General features: G+C 41.9%; 1 protein-coding gene and 2 long non-coding RNA genes across 4 annotated transcripts; 1 reads left to right on the top strand and 2 right to left on the bottom strand.

Moving 5' to 3' along the window:
- The first annotated feature begins 256 nt into the window (after positions 1–256).
- Positions 257–16,295, top strand: LOC126993728 (lysosomal alpha-glucosidase-like). 2 transcript variants are annotated; one of them, XM_050852904.1, is made up of 6 exons: positions 257–904; positions 2,594–2,732; positions 4,310–4,395; positions 5,035–5,149; positions 7,947–8,149; positions 16,157–16,295. In XM_050852904.1, the coding sequence occupies exons 2-6, from the start codon at positions 2,703–2,705 to the stop codon at positions 16,167–16,169; spliced, it is 447 nt and encodes a 148-aa protein (XP_050708861.1). In that variant the 5' UTR covers positions 257–904; positions 2,594–2,702; the 3' UTR covers positions 16,170–16,295. The 2 variants fall into 2 exon arrangements, with proteins under 2 accessions (XP_050708861.1, XP_050708860.1); XM_050852903.1 differs by lacking the exon at positions 16,157–16,295 and adding an exon at positions 12,081–12,504.
- On the bottom strand, positions 8,923–10,671 carry LOC126993731 (uncharacterized). The gene is made up of 4 exons (XR_007748212.1): positions 10,506–10,671; positions 10,046–10,463; positions 9,512–9,838; positions 8,923–9,469 (listed from the first exon to the last, which is right to left on the bottom strand). It is a non-coding gene; the product is annotated as an uncharacterized LOC126993731 (long non-coding RNA).
- On the bottom strand, positions 15,107–17,144 carry LOC126993730 (uncharacterized). Its single transcript, XR_007748211.1, has 4 exons — positions 17,034–17,144; positions 16,759–16,813; positions 15,485–16,648; positions 15,107–15,439 (listed from the first exon to the last, which is right to left on the bottom strand). It is a non-coding gene; the product is annotated as an uncharacterized LOC126993730 (long non-coding RNA).
- Between the last annotated feature and the right edge of the window lie 202 nt (positions 17,145–17,346).

Below are 17,346 nucleotides of genomic sequence, written 5' to 3'. Positions count from 1 at the left end.
AACCATGGGGTCTGTGTGGTCTGATTTTCTATGTAAATCTATGTAAATCTCTCTCTCTCTCTCTCTCTCTCTCTCTCTCTCTCTCTCTCTCTCTCTCTCTCTCTCTCTCTCTCTCTCTCTCTCTCTCTCTCTCTCTCTCTCTCTCTCTCTCTCTCTCTCTCTCTCTCTCTCTCTCTTTTCTAAACATCGTTCAGCAGGCGCCGTTGCAAGGACAAAGGCAAGAACAACAACAACATCATCATCATCATCAGGACTATGCCGCCCTACATGTAAACAGAGTGGTGTGTGGCTTTAACCAGTCTCCGTATTCACAGGCCAACCCTAGAGGACCTGCTGGGCAGCGACGCCCTCAGCCCCAACACTGCCTTCCACGCCCTCAAGTGCACGAAAACCTTCCTGCAGAAGTCGGGGCAACTCGACAGTATCTAACTCCCGCCCAGGTGACAGGACGGCCAACACAACCAACGACTCCTGATAACAACTACCACTGACGGGGCTCTAGAGGCTGTGGGCCCACAGCCTAACTAACCCCATAAAACACCCACGAAGAAGAAGAAGAAGTGGTGTGTGGCTGGCCGCGTGGTCTGTGACACCCTCATCCCCACCCTGGCCAGGGCGCGGCGCCCCACACAGCAGAACACTTCCGGCCACGACTCCACTCAGGGCCCCACACCAGCCCCAGCCAGGCTCCACACCCTCATCCCCACCCTGGCCAGGCGCGGCGCCCCACACAGCAGAACACTTTCTGCCACGACTCCACTCAGGGCCCCACACCAGCCCCAGCCAGGCTCCACACCCTCAGCCCCACCCTGGCCAGGGCGCGGCGCCCCACACAGCAGAACACTTCCTGCCACGACTCCACTCAGGGCCCCACACCAGCCCCAGCCAGGCTCCACACCCTCAGGTCAGCCTGTGACACCCTCAGCCCCACTCTGCCTGCCAGGCCCTCAAGTGTACACAGACCTTCGTGGAGGAGGAGAGAGAGAGTGGGTGGGTGGGTGCACTTCTAGAGTTTTATCTGTAGATGGAATGGAGGAGAGGGAAAGAGAGTGTGGAGTGCACTTCTAGAGTTTTCCTTTTAGATGGAATGGAGTAAAGGGAGAGAACAAGGTCATGTACAAGGTGACATGTCTCAAGAGAGTGCAGGGAGATCTGATAAAAGTATTCAAATGGGTCAAGGGTTACAACAAAGGCGATATAAGTAAAGTACTGAGAATTAGCCAGCAGGATAGAACATGCAGTAATGGATTTAAATAAGTAAAGTATAGATTTAGGAGGGAAATAGGCAAGCATTGGTTTAGTAATAGGGTGATGGGGAATGGAATAGACTCAGCAATCACATAGTGAGTGCAGGGACGATAGATTGTTTTAAGATTAGACTGGATAGCTACATGGACGAGGATGACAGGTGGTAGTGTAGTGCGGCGACTAAGCCGGTCGAATGAGAGTCAAAGCAAAATTCAGAATGGCTATCAAAGGATTCGTTGGAGAAGACGACTGATGAGTGAGGTGTGGGTACAGTAAGGTAGCAGTGTACACCTGTACCAAAGGTAAACAAGGATCAAGCCTCTACGACGCAGTGTTGATCTCAGTAAACTGGAAGCCACAGAACGAATATGGTCACGAAATTTCAGTTTAGTATCAAACATTACCCCTAAATCTCTGCTCAGAGTGGTAAATGGGATAGGAATATCACTAGTGAAGTACTGGTCGAAAAGGCCAGCAGGAGGGAGATCTCTGCCAAATCTCAAAGCCACACATTTGTCTGGGTGGAGGTTAAGACCCCATGATTTTGCCATTCCATTCAGTACATCAATATCTTGCTGGAAAGTAGCTATACAGTTGATTGTGGAGGAAATATTATTACTCTGAACCTTCATATAAATTTTCAAGTCATCAGCAAAGATCTTATATTGGCAGCTAAGTGATGCCGTCAGGTGGTTAATGTAAATAAGAAAAAGAACGAGACCCAGGACTGAACCTTGCAGAACACCACTTAACACACTTTTGCAGGTACTAACCGTCAACAACAACTGACATTTTCCTGCCGGTAAGAAAGTTATGAATCCAAGACAATATGTTACTAGAAATACCCAAGTGATGTAGCTTTGTGATCAAAATGGAATGGCAAACTGTGTCGAAAGCTTTTGAGAAATCAAGTAAGATTAGGTCAACTGTACCTCCTGCATCAACACTTTTGACTAATTTCATCATAAGTCAAGAGTAACTGATCCTTGACACTCCTTCCTGCTCTGAAGCCAAACTGGGCATCAGACAAAATTAAATTATTATCCAAGTAAAGATTAAGTTGTTCCACAATAATTCTTTCAAGCATCTTGCAGCATATAGATGTTAGACTCACAGGACGGTAATTCAAAGGGTCCGAGTGCAAACCTTTCCTAAATATAGGGACTATGTTAGAACTTTTCCATGCTGAGGGCACTTGTCCAGTATTTAATAATTTTGTAAAAATAAGGTGTAAAGGGTAAGCCAGATGATATTGACAAGATTTCAGAACCAGAGGATGAATGCCATCAGGACCCATACTAGTGTTATTATCCAAATTGTCAATAGCCAACTTAACTCTTTCCAGAGATGGCAGAATAAAAGAAAACTGAGTATTAGACATCTGGTGAGCTGCAGGAAGGGTTGGGGGCGAGGCTGTGTATATATGGCTAAAAGTGTTTGCAAGACACTCCGCCATGCCACTGGGATCACTAACTGTTGACCCGGTACGTATATGTCATTTCAGAGGTAAAAAAGAAATTGAGTTCTTGGTATTAATTCGGCCTCATCAGCACCACTATCTTAGCTCGCAATCTCCTACTCATGTTTTTACTCCCATTTTCTGTTGCCAAGTCAGGTCATCATATCCTTTCAGAGCCAAAGAAGAGGTATGGTGTTGGTTATATCTCTGCACCCCGGCATCACTACCCAGACTATTGTTACTTACTATGGGTAATCCTAGACTATTGTTACTTACTATGGGTAATCCTAGACTTGTTGCCACATTTGCCACAAAACTCCTCTCTGGGGGTTCTGGTAAACCTGCCTCTTACAACAATGGGTAATCTGTGGTTATTAGTTCTAAATTTACAAAGACTTATTCTGTACAGCTTTGGTAACCTTATTAAGTAGCTTTGAAAAGAGAAACTGTCCTTATAAGTCACATAAGTACTGCATGATGATTTACTGTTGAATGCCACTCTGAGATCCAGTGATCCTTAACATTCCTTTGGAAAGCAAGTTTCAAGCAGTGTGTTGTGAACCTCTTGTTCCAGACACATCCCCAACATACTCAGCTGAGTTGTTCAACAGTGATTTTATACTTCATCCTTGGTGATTTGTAACTATTTTCATTATGCATTTTAAAAAGACTGATACATTACATAACAGTTTCTCTTGTTTACCAGAAATTATCCTTGAGTCTACCAAAGCTGTGTCAAACTATCTCTTTGCTCTTAAAACTGCCCATGGAAATACTACTAACACAACCTCTACCAAAGCCTTGTCAAACTATCACTTTGCTCTTCAAACTGCCCATGGAAATACTACTAACACAACCTCTACCAAAGCCTTGTCAAACTATCACTTTGCTCTTCAAACTGCCCATGGAAATACTACTAACACAACCTCTACCAAAGCCTTGTCAAACTATCACTTTGCTCTTAAAACTGCCCATGGAAATACTACTAACACAACCTCTACCAAAGCCTTGTCATGCTATCACTTGGCTCATAAAACTGCCCATGGAAATATTACTACTAATACAACCTCTACCAAAGCCCTGTCAAATTATAATTAGCCTCGTACCACTACCCATGGAAGTACCCAGAGAGTCTTATCCATTGTTGGTGTGTGAGGCCTGAACTCTCTGAGGATATTGACCCAGGCCTTGAGATCAGTCCCAGCAATGTCAGTCAGCCAGGCACTGTTCCCTACATGCTTCCCATGAACCTCTGCTGTGGGTCAATGGCCACACCCAACACACTGATTGTCCCTGTCAGTAATAGCAAACAGACCCCAAAAAGTGATGGAAATGAACTCTATGGAATGTAAGGAAGGCAGAAAACAGTTTAAAAGCTGACATTGTTTTTGAGCTGGTAATAGTTGGCATTTCTTCGTGAGGAGAGCTGGCAATACTGTTTTCATGCCCAAGGAAAGGCTTAGGTAGTCTTACGCTTGACAAATTAAACGGATCAATGAACACTTACTCTGACCTCTGCCGTGTGCATAACTAAACTCAATCCTCCCTGTCATCCCTGCCCTGTTGTGCCGTGTCCTCTGCTGCCCCGCGTCGCCCCGCCAGTGCCCCATCAGGACGTCATTGTCTCCAGTCGTGTGGTCCAGTGAGTCACCGCTCTACCGCACGACAGTGACCCCAAGGAAGTCCCGGTTAGTCAGTCCGTCTGTCAGTGAGGGACATAACCCCTGCCTGAGCTAACCCATCGCTGAGTCAGGCATTCATTATTTGTGTTATTTCAAGCCATAAGAGTAGGCTAGCATATGATGAGGAGGAGGCATCCATCAGTCTACTCATGCATTTGAGATATAACATAACACAAGATAATAAGGAGTCTGCAAGAGGCTGATAGGCCAATACAAGGCAGCTCCTCACTATCCATGAACTCATCTAACCTCTTCTTGAATGTATCTTGTGTTGGCACCCACCACATGACTGCCAGGTGTGTTCCACTCATCCACCACTCTGTCAGTAAATCATTTCTTTCCTGTGTCCTGAATTTATCTTACTTGAACCCATTGCTACGTGTCCTACCCGACCCTCACACCACCAAAGTCTTATTAACACCCCTTATTAATTAAAGCCCTTCATACATTTGTAAACCTCCGTCAAGTCTCCTCACACCCTTTGCTTTTCTAGAGAATGCAGGTTTAAATGTTTAGGTCTGTCCTCATATGGCAAGTTTCTCACCCCTAAAGATGTATTGTAGAGGATTGTAACCCTTTCCCATATACAAACACAGGTAAACATACACACATTGACCCTTCCTGACCTGTTGTAACCCTCCACAGGTCCACAGCAGGGATGTGGCCACCCCTGGCCACAGCCCCAAGTGTTCCCTGGTGGGCCATACTCACTGAGCTCCTCCTCCTCCTCCTCCTCCTCCTCACCCTGCTGCCGTGGAAGGTGAGGGAGAGAGAGAGGGACTTTGATCACTGTCTTCAACACCAATAATCATAATCTATTTACCAATGAGCTACATGAAATAAACCAGGAGGAACTACTAAATCTAGAAAATTCAAATGATAATTTTAATCTTTTCTATGAAAGAGTTTATGAATGTTACAATAAAAGTTTCCCCATTAAAACAAAATATGTAACTACAAAAAGACTTCATAATGCTTGGCTTACAGGCAGAATACTTAAATCTATCAAACATAAATGTAACTTGTTTAAAATGTATAAACTTGGAACAGTTTCTTATGAGACCTTTAAACAATATAGAAATTACCTTACTCAGAATATTAGGGTTGCCAAAATGAACTATTATTTCCAAATATTTACAAATTTTTGCAGAAATACCAAAAAGATTTGTCAAACAGTCAATGAATTAAAAGGTAATACATACAAAGCAAACAATATCAAGTCATTGCAGTATAATAATTCAGTATTAAGTGATCCGTCAGATATATCGGAAGCCTTCAATAGATACTCGAAAGACTATCTTAAAGGTAACTTTCCAAATTCTATGATGTGCCCTATTGTTACCACCTTTGATTTGGCTACAGTAATTAAGTCATTAAACAATAAAAAATCAGGCATTAATGATATATCACCCTCTTATATTAAAAGAAACTCTCATTTCATTTCAATCCCTTTGGCTATACTTTTTAATCAATCTGTTACAACTGGAACTTTTCCATCTCTGTTGAAGACTGCAAAAATTACACCTATCCACAAGTCTGGTCCCGATGATGACCCTAAAAATTATTGACCAATATCTCAACTTACAATTTTCTCTAAAATATTTGAAACTTTAATGAAGGTTTATTTACTTGACTATCTTGAAACTAAGAATATATTAAACCCTTCTCAGTATGGTTTTAGGTGGAACTGCAGCACTTTTACAGCCTTAAATGTATTTTCTAATGATGTACTTTCTGCAATTGACAAAAAACTCCATGTCTTATCCATATTTATAGATTTTGCTAAAGCCTTTGATACAGTACACCATAACATTCTTATTAACAAAATGTACCACTATGGGATCAGAGGCCCAATACTCTCTTGGTTCAAGGATTACCTAACAGATAGACATCAATGTACTGTATTTAGCGGCGAAAAATCATCTACTACCACTGTAAAACTTGGTGTACCTCAAGGAAGCATTCTAGGCCCAATTTTGTTTCTAATATACATCAATGATATATCAAATCTTTTCTTTAAAGCTAAAAGTATATTGTTTGCCGATGACACGACACTCTACTTAACAGGTCCGAACCAAGATCAACTTGTACTAAATGCAAATCATGAACTCGAAAAACTATACCAATGGTGTCTATGTAACAGACTTACAATTAATACAAAGAAAACTTGCTTTATGCTATTCACTACTAAAAAAGCGTCTAACTTGATTAATTTAAAAATCAATAATGAAATAATTTATAAAATGGATAGAGTGAGATTTCTTGGTGTAGATTATGATGATTCATTATCATTTAAATATCACATACATAACCTTACACTGAAACTATCACGACACATTGCTTTACTTTATCAAATAAAGGATCTCATGCCTCAAAATGTATTAAAGTCAATATACTGTGCACACATTTATTCACTAATTACCTACTGCAACCCCATTTGGTGTACAACATACACCACCTATTTAACCCCCCTAAGATTGCAGCTCCAAAAAATTGTAAGAATTATTACTAACAGCAACTATTAAGCACACACTAGTCCACTATTCAAGGAAACCAAAATTCTAAAACTGGATGATATAACTAAACTGGAAATAGCTACACTCATGTACAAAAATAGGAATGAAATGCGTGAGCTCCTCCCATCTCATGATTAAGTATCCGTCACCGCGACAATCTGATCTTTCCTATTCATCGTCTTTCAAAATTCCAACATTCAACTACTTATTTGGGTCCTGTAATTTGGAGTTCTATCCCCACAAATTCAAGAAGCTCCTTCCCTCAACACATTCAAAAGCCGATCAAAAACTAATATTATAATGACCTATTAACTAACTCACTTTTTCCTTATAAATGTGCATATGTGTATGTACTTTAAAATATTATGTTAATCAATTAATGCAACATATGTGCAATTTACTTATGTATATGAATGGGTGTATGCGTGTGTATGTGTGCGCATGTGTATGTGTGCGCATATGTATATGTGTATGCTTGTGTGTATGCGTGTGTGTGTGTGTATGAGTATATATAGGTCTGTGTGTGTGTATGTATGTATGTACACGTTTATTCTATTGTGTTATCTCGCATGCTCAATATATGATTCTATTACTTTAACATTATGTAAAGTTATCATAATCATTTCATCTTAACTACAATTATTATTAATGTTGTCACAGCCACTAATTTTCAAATAAATTATATATGTCTTGCCTAAAAAGCTATGCTTTAGACAGGCTAGCTTTAGTTGTACAGCTTAAAGCTCTGTCCATATATATATGCATATAACATATATAATTTTGTATAACTAATAGCTATAAATAAATGTTTCAAATCTCTCTCTCTCTCTCTCTCTCTCTCTCTCTCTCTCTCTCTCTCTCTCTCTCTCTCTCTCTCTCTCTCTCTCTCTCTCTCTCTCTCTCTCTCTCTCTCTCTCTCTCTCTCTCTCTCTCTCTCTCTCTCTCTCTCTCTCTCTCTCACTCACTCTCACTCTCTCTCACTCACTCACTCACTCCTCCTCACTCCTCCTCACTCCACTCCTCCTCACTCCTCACTCTCAGGACATGAATGAACCCTCAAACCTCTGGTCCAGGAGTCACCACAGCTGTCAGCAGAACAACTTGGAGCGTCCGCCCTTCCTGCCGCCAGTGGTCAGAGACTCTCTCTTCTGCCACACGGTCTGCATGTCGGCAAGGCACTACATCGGACTCCACTACAACCTCCACAACCTCTACGGATTGTCAGAGACGAGTGCCACCAACGCGTAAGTCTATGATGCTCAGAGTTTTAGGTGCAGGGAGGGATATGCTCACAGTAAGTTTGTGGTATGCATTCAGTATGGGCACAGTACATTAGTGATGTGCTTGCAGCAGAGCTGGGCACTTCCGATCATCAGTCCGATCGTCCGATCTTCCGATCTGATCGGAACAGCAATTGGCGATCGGAATGCAAAGATTGGATCATCTTTGTAAAAGGTAATCGGACTGTGGAGATCGGAACTTCACAAACTAACTTCCGATTACCAATCACAAAAAGAAAGTGGTCAGCGTTGTCATGGCAACAAGTGACTGCGGACTTCTTACAATTATTTTTATACACGTTGCTAAATAGCTACTTCAATAAGCGTCTTTATTTATAAAATTAAGCGATAATTATTGATCGTTAATTTATTTAATTCTGGTAAGGTATCGCGAACGAGACGCGCAAGCGCAAAGTCGCTTTATTTGCATGGCGGGACTTGTTACACGATGCCATGAGAGTGTGGAGTGGGCTGCAGTAGTGGGCTTCCGCTCACTCCAGTAACCGAGTGACCTGCCCCAGTTGTCCGTTATGCATTTTCTGCTGCAGTGTTACCACCCTCTAATGGCGGCAGCGTCAGTACCTTTTCGAAACCAACAAGACCTAAGCTAAAGGGGAGCCTCGCCCCGCCTCGATCCCCCCACCTTCTTAACTGGGGGAAGGGCTTTGCCTTCCCTTGACCCCCCACCCACCCACCCGTCGGGCTCCCGGCCCCCGCAACAAGAGGAGGAGGAGGAAGGAGGTCTCGTGAGACAACGCAACAAGCCGCCCAGACCACGGCACCAAACTAACGTCCTATACCCCTCCCATCCAAGAACTTATCTAACCTCTTCTTGAATGTATCTATCGTGTTGGCGCTCACCACATGACTTCTAAGTCTGTTCCACTCATCCACCACTTCACTGTTGGTAAACCAATTCTTGCCTATGTCTTTGTTGAACCTGAACTTATCCAACTTAAGCTCATTGCTACGTGTCTTAACCGGTGTGGTGTCATCTGCCATCCACGTATCCTAAGACACCCCATCCAATCTGCTCATGCTCGGGATTTGTTTGCAAACAAAGGGTGGATGATTTGCGACACAGTACCGTGTCTTTGTCGACTGCCTATCGCGATATGTCCCACCTGAGTTTTTTTTTTATCTTTTTAAAAGTAAATGTTGACGTATGTTTTTAATTTGAAAATTGCTTGAAATATGAAAGTTTCTTCCTGCACCCTTTGTATGTCAGTAAATGAGGCAAATGAGGTATGTCGGTAAATGTGATAAATGAGATAACCTGTTCACCTTGTATGTCGGTAAATGTGATAAATGAGATAACCTGTTCACCTTGTATGTCGGTAAATGTGATGAATGAGATAACCTACACCCCTTGTATGTCGGTAAATGTGATGAATGAGATAACCTACACCCCTTGTATGTCGGTAAATGTGATGAATGAGATAACCTACACCCTTGTATGTCGGTAAATGTGATGAATGAGATAACCTGCACCCCTTGTATGTCGGTAAATGTGATGAATGAGATAACCTACACCCCTTGTATGTCAGTAAATGTGATGAATGAGATAACCTGCACCCCTTGTATGTCAGTAAATGTGATGAATGAGATAACCTACACCCCTTGTATGTCGGTAAATGTGATGAATGAGATAACCTGCACCCCTTGTATGTCAGTAAATGTGATGAATGAGATAACCTACACCCTTGTATGTCAGTAAATGTGATGAATGAGATAACCTGCACCCCTTGTATGTCAGTAAATGTGATGAATGAGATAACCTACACCCTTGTATGTCAGTAAATGTGATGAATGAGATAACCTACACCCTTGTATGTCAGTAAATGTGATGAATGAGATAACCTACACCCCTTGTATGTCAGTAAATGTGATGAATGAGATAACCTGCACCCCTTGTATGTCAGTAAATGTGATGAATGAGATAACCTACACCCTTGTATGTCAGTAAATGTGATGAATGAGATAACCTACACCCTTGTATGTCAGTAAATGTGATGAATGAGATAACCTGCACCCCTTGTATGTCAGTAAATGTGATGAATGAGATAACCTCCACCCCTTGTATGTCAGTAAATGTGATGAATGAGATAACCTACACCCCTTGTATGTCAGTAAATGTGATGAATGAGATAACCTACACCCCTTGTATGTCAGTAAATGTGATGAATGAGATAACCTACACCCCTTGTATGTCAGTAAATGTGATGAATGAGATAACCTACACCCCTTGTATGTCAGTAAATGTGATGAATGAGATAACCTCCACCCCTTGTATGTCAGTAAATGTGATGAATGAGATAACCTACACCCCTTGTATGTCGGTAAATGTGATGAATGAGATAACCTACACCCCTTGTATGTCAGTAAATGTGATAAATGAGATAACCTACACCCCTTATAAGTCGGTAAATGTGATAAATGAGATAACCTACACCCCTTGTATGTCGGTAAATGTGTAAAATGAGATAACCTACACCCCTTATAAGTCGGTAAATGTGATAAATGAGATAACCTACACCCCTTGTATGTCGGTAAATGTGTAAAATGAGATAACCTACACCCCTTATAAGTCGGTAAATGTGATAAATGAGATAACCTGAATCCCTTGTATGTCAGTAAATGTGATAACCTATACCCCTTATAAGTCGGTAAATGTGATAAATGAGATGACCTGCACCCCTTGTATGTCAGTAAATGTGATAAATCAGGTAACCTGAAGCCTTGTATGTCAGTAAATGTGATAAATGAGATAACCTGCACCCTTTGTATGTCAGTATATGTGATAAATGAGGTAACCTACACCCCTTGTATGTCGGTAAATGTGATAAATGAGATAACCTACACCCCTTGTATGTCAGTATATGTGATAAATGAGATAACCTACACCCCTTGTATGTCGGTAAATGTGATAAATGAGATAACCTACACTCTCTTCTGATTGATGGTCATGTTTCTCAGATTCTCTCCATTTAATGGTAGGCTATCTGAATTATGGGGTCCATGTCATTAATGAATTTGGCCATTTTCCCATAAAAGCTGCCATGCTGTCTTGCCGCCATCTTGCCTGGACAAACTACGATATCAACACTGTGTCTGTAAACATTGTGTTCTGCGCATGCGCTAATCAGGATGGGACGTTTTAGGATACGTGGACGGCAGATGACACAGCACCGGCTCACTTATAATCAAAACCTTATTGCTAATGTTTTTCTTGTAATTAATTTATTTATGGACCAATATCTTTTATTCAGAAAGCTATTTAATCAGGAAGGATAGGAGATTAATGATCACTATCGCTCGTTTTATTATAGAATAGTAAAAAATATTTCCTAGATATCGATGATAAAATTTATAAAGTTGAAAAATGTTTGTCAAAAATCTAAATCAACTTCAAACAAAAGTTAAAATAGCGAACATAATTCCCTTTTCATACATTCAGAAATTGAATAAAAAAGTAGGCTTATATAAATGCATTAAATAAGACGTTAAGATCACATTTTTTCTTTACCATGTCCTATATACCAGAAGAAAGAGGAAAAATAAAAATATTTATCTGCAAATAATTAAGTTATTACTTATTGGAAATTATTACTTAAAGAATGCCTATAATAGGTGTTTCTTGTAATTATTATTTAAAAAATAATAGTAATTATAATAAGTTTTAGTGATCGGATGATCAGAATGGTGATCGGAACAGCAGTACTTAAAAAATGATCGGATGATCGGAATCGGATCAGTTCCCAAAACTGATCGGATGATCGGGGATCGGAACAGCAAAAAAGTGATCGGTGCCCACCACTGGCTTGCAGTAAGTTTGTGGTGTGCATTTAGCATCTGTAAAGGGAAGACCACTATTAACTCCTCAACTCCAACATAGCCCCGGAACACCTCGCTCGACCTACACTCATCCCGAGCGAGGCTTCACACTACCCGCAGCGGAACGCCTCGAACGCCCTGCCCGAGCTCCACCGGCGCGAGTGGGGGGGCCCTGACGTCAGCAGCCGAAGCAACCTCGGACGTTGGTGCGCTGAGGACGGGAGACGACTCCAGGACTCGGTCGAGCCAGCTCGCTAGGCACTGGCTCCCCTTCACCACCTAACGAGTCCTCCACCTGACGAGGCTGCTGCCGCGTTACGCCCGGCCCGGCACTGCCCTCCATCACTCAGCCGTAGCACCGCCGCGGTCTACCCGGGGAAGACACTGTTGGCCCCGAGACCAAATACCCGGGCCGCCCTTGATGGCCTTACCACGCCGGCCTGCCTACCTGTCTCCCGTGGGCTGTGCGAGCTGAAGTGCATATTAAAGACGGAGTTAACATCTTGTGTATCGCTTCTCCCGACTACACTGTGAAAGGGGGGGGAGCAAAACACCTGGCTCAGAAGGAGAACTGTTAGCCCGGAACAGTCTTGGGGCCCCTGCACTTTCGTTTCCTTCACAGCATCGTTACAGTGTATTAATGATATACCCAAGTCATTGGCAAGAGGAAATACAGATGAAGGAAGGCTGTTTTTCTTTCAGAGTTTACCAGCCAAAGGGATGAAAGAATGAAGATGCTGGCTGGCTGACTCTTGCATAAGGGATTAGGGCAGCATAGGGATGAGCCAGTGTTTAAAATTATGGACGGTAGGGGTTGAGGCATGCAGCTACCAAGTTCAGGAGTGCCCGCCAGTCCTCTTTCTTATAACATACCAATACTTGTTTATTATTACTATCAATATGGCCATTACTTGTTGCCAGACCCCTGCAGGGTGTGGGAGCCAGGCGGCCGTTCATCACTTCCCGCTCGTCCTTCCCCGGCCAGGGCCACTAAGGGGGCCACTGGACGGGCCACGTGTGCTCTCACTGCTTCAACACGTGGCACTCCACCGCAGCTGCTGGAATTTATTTATTGATTTATCAATTGATCTATTTATTTAGTTTTATTATTATTATCATTATTATTATTATTATTATTATTATTATTATTACTGTTATTATTATTATTGTTATTGTTATTATTATTGTTATTGTTATTATTATTGTTATTATTATTATTATTATTATTATTATTATTAATTATTTATTTATTTATTTATTTATTTATTTTACATCCTGGCCTACAGCTGGTAGGCTTTCTTTAGGGGCCTGATGATCAGCCCGAGCCCGTCATGGCACAGGGCAGGCGAGTGTCTACAGTGATGCCATCTATTCTGAGCGAGCAATGGGCCATGTTATTTCGAGATTCCAGCGCCCAAACACACATGTGATTTGACTTTTATAGGAGTTGTGGGCCTTTCCGTGGGTAGTTTTGTGACCCTGGTGGTAGTTTGACAAGGCTGCTGTGCCATGAACTCTAGTAACCACTCCTGAGAATGCATTTTACCTCTCTTTTTGCCTTAAGAAATAGCTGGTGTGTGAGGGTCAGTAGTGTGTAAGAATCCCAGGCAAAGCATTCCCCTATCAAGATTATTCTTTGGTGACATGCAGCTGTGCCCTCTCCTCTACAGCAAACACCCTTGCTCTGTCCTTATCTCAAGTTGTTACCTGAAAACTTCTCATCCCATCTCTCAAAAACTTAATGTCTTCTTCTGGCACCTTGGCCCAGCCTGCCACGTGACTATTGTCCACTCAGGAAGGGACGGTCCACCACACAGCCTGATATCATGAGGACACTGTGAAGAGAACACTTAATATAACATGAGTGCATTGATGTATGGCAGAATTGTTACAATTTTTAAAGGCTGAATTTAGATTAACTTTTACATGGATGATATATTTTTGGAGTTCATATTATCAATTTTTCACCTCCTTTTCCTCCTCCTCTTCTTCCTCCATGTGCATACTGTTTTTCACTCCAGTGTAATTGTGTGTGTGTGTGTGTGTGTGTGTGTGTGTGTGTGTGTGTGTGTGTGTGTGTGTGTGTGAGAGAGAGAGAGAGAGAGAGAGAGAGAGAGAGAGATTCTATGTCATCAACACCCAAAATGAGGTGCTGTAAGTCAGCCTATGGTCCTAAGCATATCAGGCTCCCACTGTTACTATTCCCCAAGGCCACAGAGAAGGCTAACCGTGTTTTCCTGGGTGGTGTTTTTCCGTTCAGGGTGCAAAAGCCGTGTCAAACTATCAGCAGCATCAGCCTGCATCTCTGTTTGTCTGTATCTCTGTGTCCCTGTCTTCCTAAATGTATCAGGCTCCCACTGCACCTATTTCCCAAGCCCACAGGGAAGAGTAACTGGGTTGTCTTGGGTGTTTTCTCCTTCAAGGCACAGAAGCCATGCAAAACTACCACCAGGCTCAGGAAACCGCCCATGGAAACCCCAACAACCTCTGCGAGAGCCTTTTGAAATAGATGGAGCAAGTCTGTGAGGAGTTTGACAATATGGACCTTAACTTCATCGTCTGCCAACTTGACGCAGCCTTTCACGCAACTTTTCCCTATCCTTTACAATACTCAGCTGCTGCACTCTTCCACATGAAGCATTTACAATCTGTCCTAACTCATCTTCCTAAGTCCCTGTCACCACACTCAAATTCTTCCCTTCCTGTGCTGTCTTCTGTGCCCTCATTTCATTGTCACTGCTGTTCTGAACTTGCTAACAGCTGCTTCCTTCCTGCCTTCTGCAGTGCCCGAGGCTTTCTGCTCAAGCTCATTCCTCTGCTATTTAACTTCCTAATGCCTGAGTTAACCAAAATCATCACTTTTTTCCATCCCTTTCCCTGGTAAACTCTGAAATACTTGTCCTTCCTTAATTCTGCATTTTGTCCTGACTGCCATTTGCTTCACTCAGTCCTCTCTAAGTCACTGCCATCACACTCATTCTTCTTTAATTCCTATCTTCAGTGCCTTAATTTCATAGTCACTGCTGTTCTGAACTTGCTAATAGCTGCCTCCCTCCAGCCACACACACACACACACACACACACACACACACCACCTTCTTCCTCCTCCCTACCAATTTAACAGAGGCAGGAAATAACATAGAAGCTGCCAATGATTTTTTTTTGTTATTATTAATCAACATCTTTTAGTAAGGAAGAGCTTCACTTTCTCCAGTGCTCCTGTCACCTTTTTCCTCCCCCCAGAACACTTCAGAAATATGTCAGGGGCAAGAAATAGTTGGGAACCTGCCAGCATCAGAAATATGTCAGGGGCAAGAAATAGTTGGGAACCTGCCAGCATCAGAAATATGTCAGGGGCAAGAAATAGTTGGGAACCTGCCAGCATCAGAAATATGTCAGGGGCAAGAAATAGTTGGGAACCTGCCAGCATCAGAAATATGTCAGGGGCAAGAAATAGTTAGGAACCTGCCAGCATCAGAAATATGTCAGGGGCAAGAAATAGTTGGGAACCTGCCAGCATCAGAAATATGTCAGGGGCAAGAAATAGTTGGGAACCTGCCAGCATCAGAAATATGTCAGGGGCAAGAAATAGTTAGGAACCTGCCAGCATCAGAAATATGTCGGGGGCAAGAAATAGTAGGAACCTGCCAGCATCAGAAATATGTCAGGGGCAAGAAATAGTTGGGAACCTGCCAGCATCAGAAATATGTCGGGGGCAAGAAATAGTTAGGAACCTGCCAGCATTTTTTAGTTGGTATAAATGACATCTATTGGTGAGGAAGAGCTGTGATTTTGCCACTCCTTCCCTTCTTTCTTCCTTCTCTCCTGTTCCCTTCTTTCCTCCTTTCCCTCTGCCCCTTCTCCCCTCCCTCCTCCCAGACCCTCCAGGAATTATTCAACAAAGGCCAGAAATAGTTAGGAAGCTGGCCGCAGTGTTTTTAGTTGCTCTAAATGACATCTTATGGTGAGGCAGAGCTGTGCCTTTGCTGTTACTCATACTCCTTTTTCCTCCTCTCAGACCCTCCAGGAATTTAATGAAGGCAAAAAATAGCAAAGAGGCTGCCAGTATTTAGTTCATATTAAGTGACATCTTTAGTGAGGAAGAACTTTGATTGATTTCCTTTTTCCTCCCCTCAGATCCCTCCAGTAGGCTGAGAAGAAGCTCCAGAGCCTGGCCCCGGAGATGGAGGGGCAGCGGCGGGCCAGGAAGCCCTCCGGCTCTGAGACGTGTGGCGCCACAACCAACAACTCCGCGTGCAGGGCGGGCTTAGAGAAAGGCTTTACACAGACCCTGGATAATGCTCCTGGTCTTGTTCCTCTTCTTCTTCTTGTTCTTCTTCCTCTTCCTCTTTACCTTAGTCATGCTGCGTTATGAATCATGTTAATTAATATATCCTCTTCTTCTTTACCTTAGTCATGCTGCGTTATGAATCATGTTACTTAATATATCCTCTTCTTCTTTACCTTAGTCATACTGTGTTATGAATCATGTTAATTAATATATCCTCTTCTTCTTTACCTTAGTCATGCTGCGTTATGAATCATGTTACTTAATATATCCTCTTCTTCTTTACCTTAGTCATGCTGCGTTATGAATCATGTTAATTAATATATCCTCTTCTTCTTTACCTTAGTCATGCTGTGTTATGAATCATGTTAATTTATATATCCTCTTCTTCTTTACCTTAGTCATGCTGCGTTATGAATCATGTTACTTAATATATCCTCTTCTTCTTTACCTTAGTCATGCTGCGTTATGAATCATGTTAATTAATATATCCTCTTCTTCTTTACCTTAGTCATGCTGCATTATGAATCATGTTACTTAATATATCCTCTTCTTCTTTACCTTAGTCATGCTGCGTTATGAATCATGTTACTTAATATATCCTCTTCTTCTTTACCTTAGTCATGCTGCATTATGAATCATGTTAATTAATATATCCTCTTCTTCTTTACCTTAGTCATGCTGCGTTATGAATCATGTTACTTAATATATCCTCTTCTTCTTTACCTTAGTCATGCTGCGTTATGAATCATGTTAATTAATATATCCTTTCTTTTTACTTTAGTCATGCTGCGTTATGAATCATGTTCATATCAGACATGGGGTAATCGTAATCAATTACAATTGTTTACAGTTTTTCAAGTAATCGTAATCAATTACAATTGTTTACAGTTTTTCAAGTAATCGTAATCAATTACAATTGTTTACAGTTTTTCAAGTAATCGTAATCAATTACAATTGTTTACAGTTTTTCAAGTAATCTTAATCAATTACAATTGTTTACAGTTTTTCAAGTAATCGTAATCAAGTAATCGTAATC

Source organism: Eriocheir sinensis, unplaced genomic scaffold (assembly GCF_024679095.1).
Source record: "Eriocheir sinensis breed Jianghai 21 unplaced genomic scaffold, ASM2467909v1 Scaffold660, whole genome shotgun sequence".
NCBI lineage: Eukaryota > Metazoa > Arthropoda > Malacostraca > Decapoda > Varunidae > Eriocheir > Eriocheir sinensis.
Note: the sequence above shows the minus strand (reverse complement) of the source record. Positions and strands in the feature narration are given on the sequence as shown.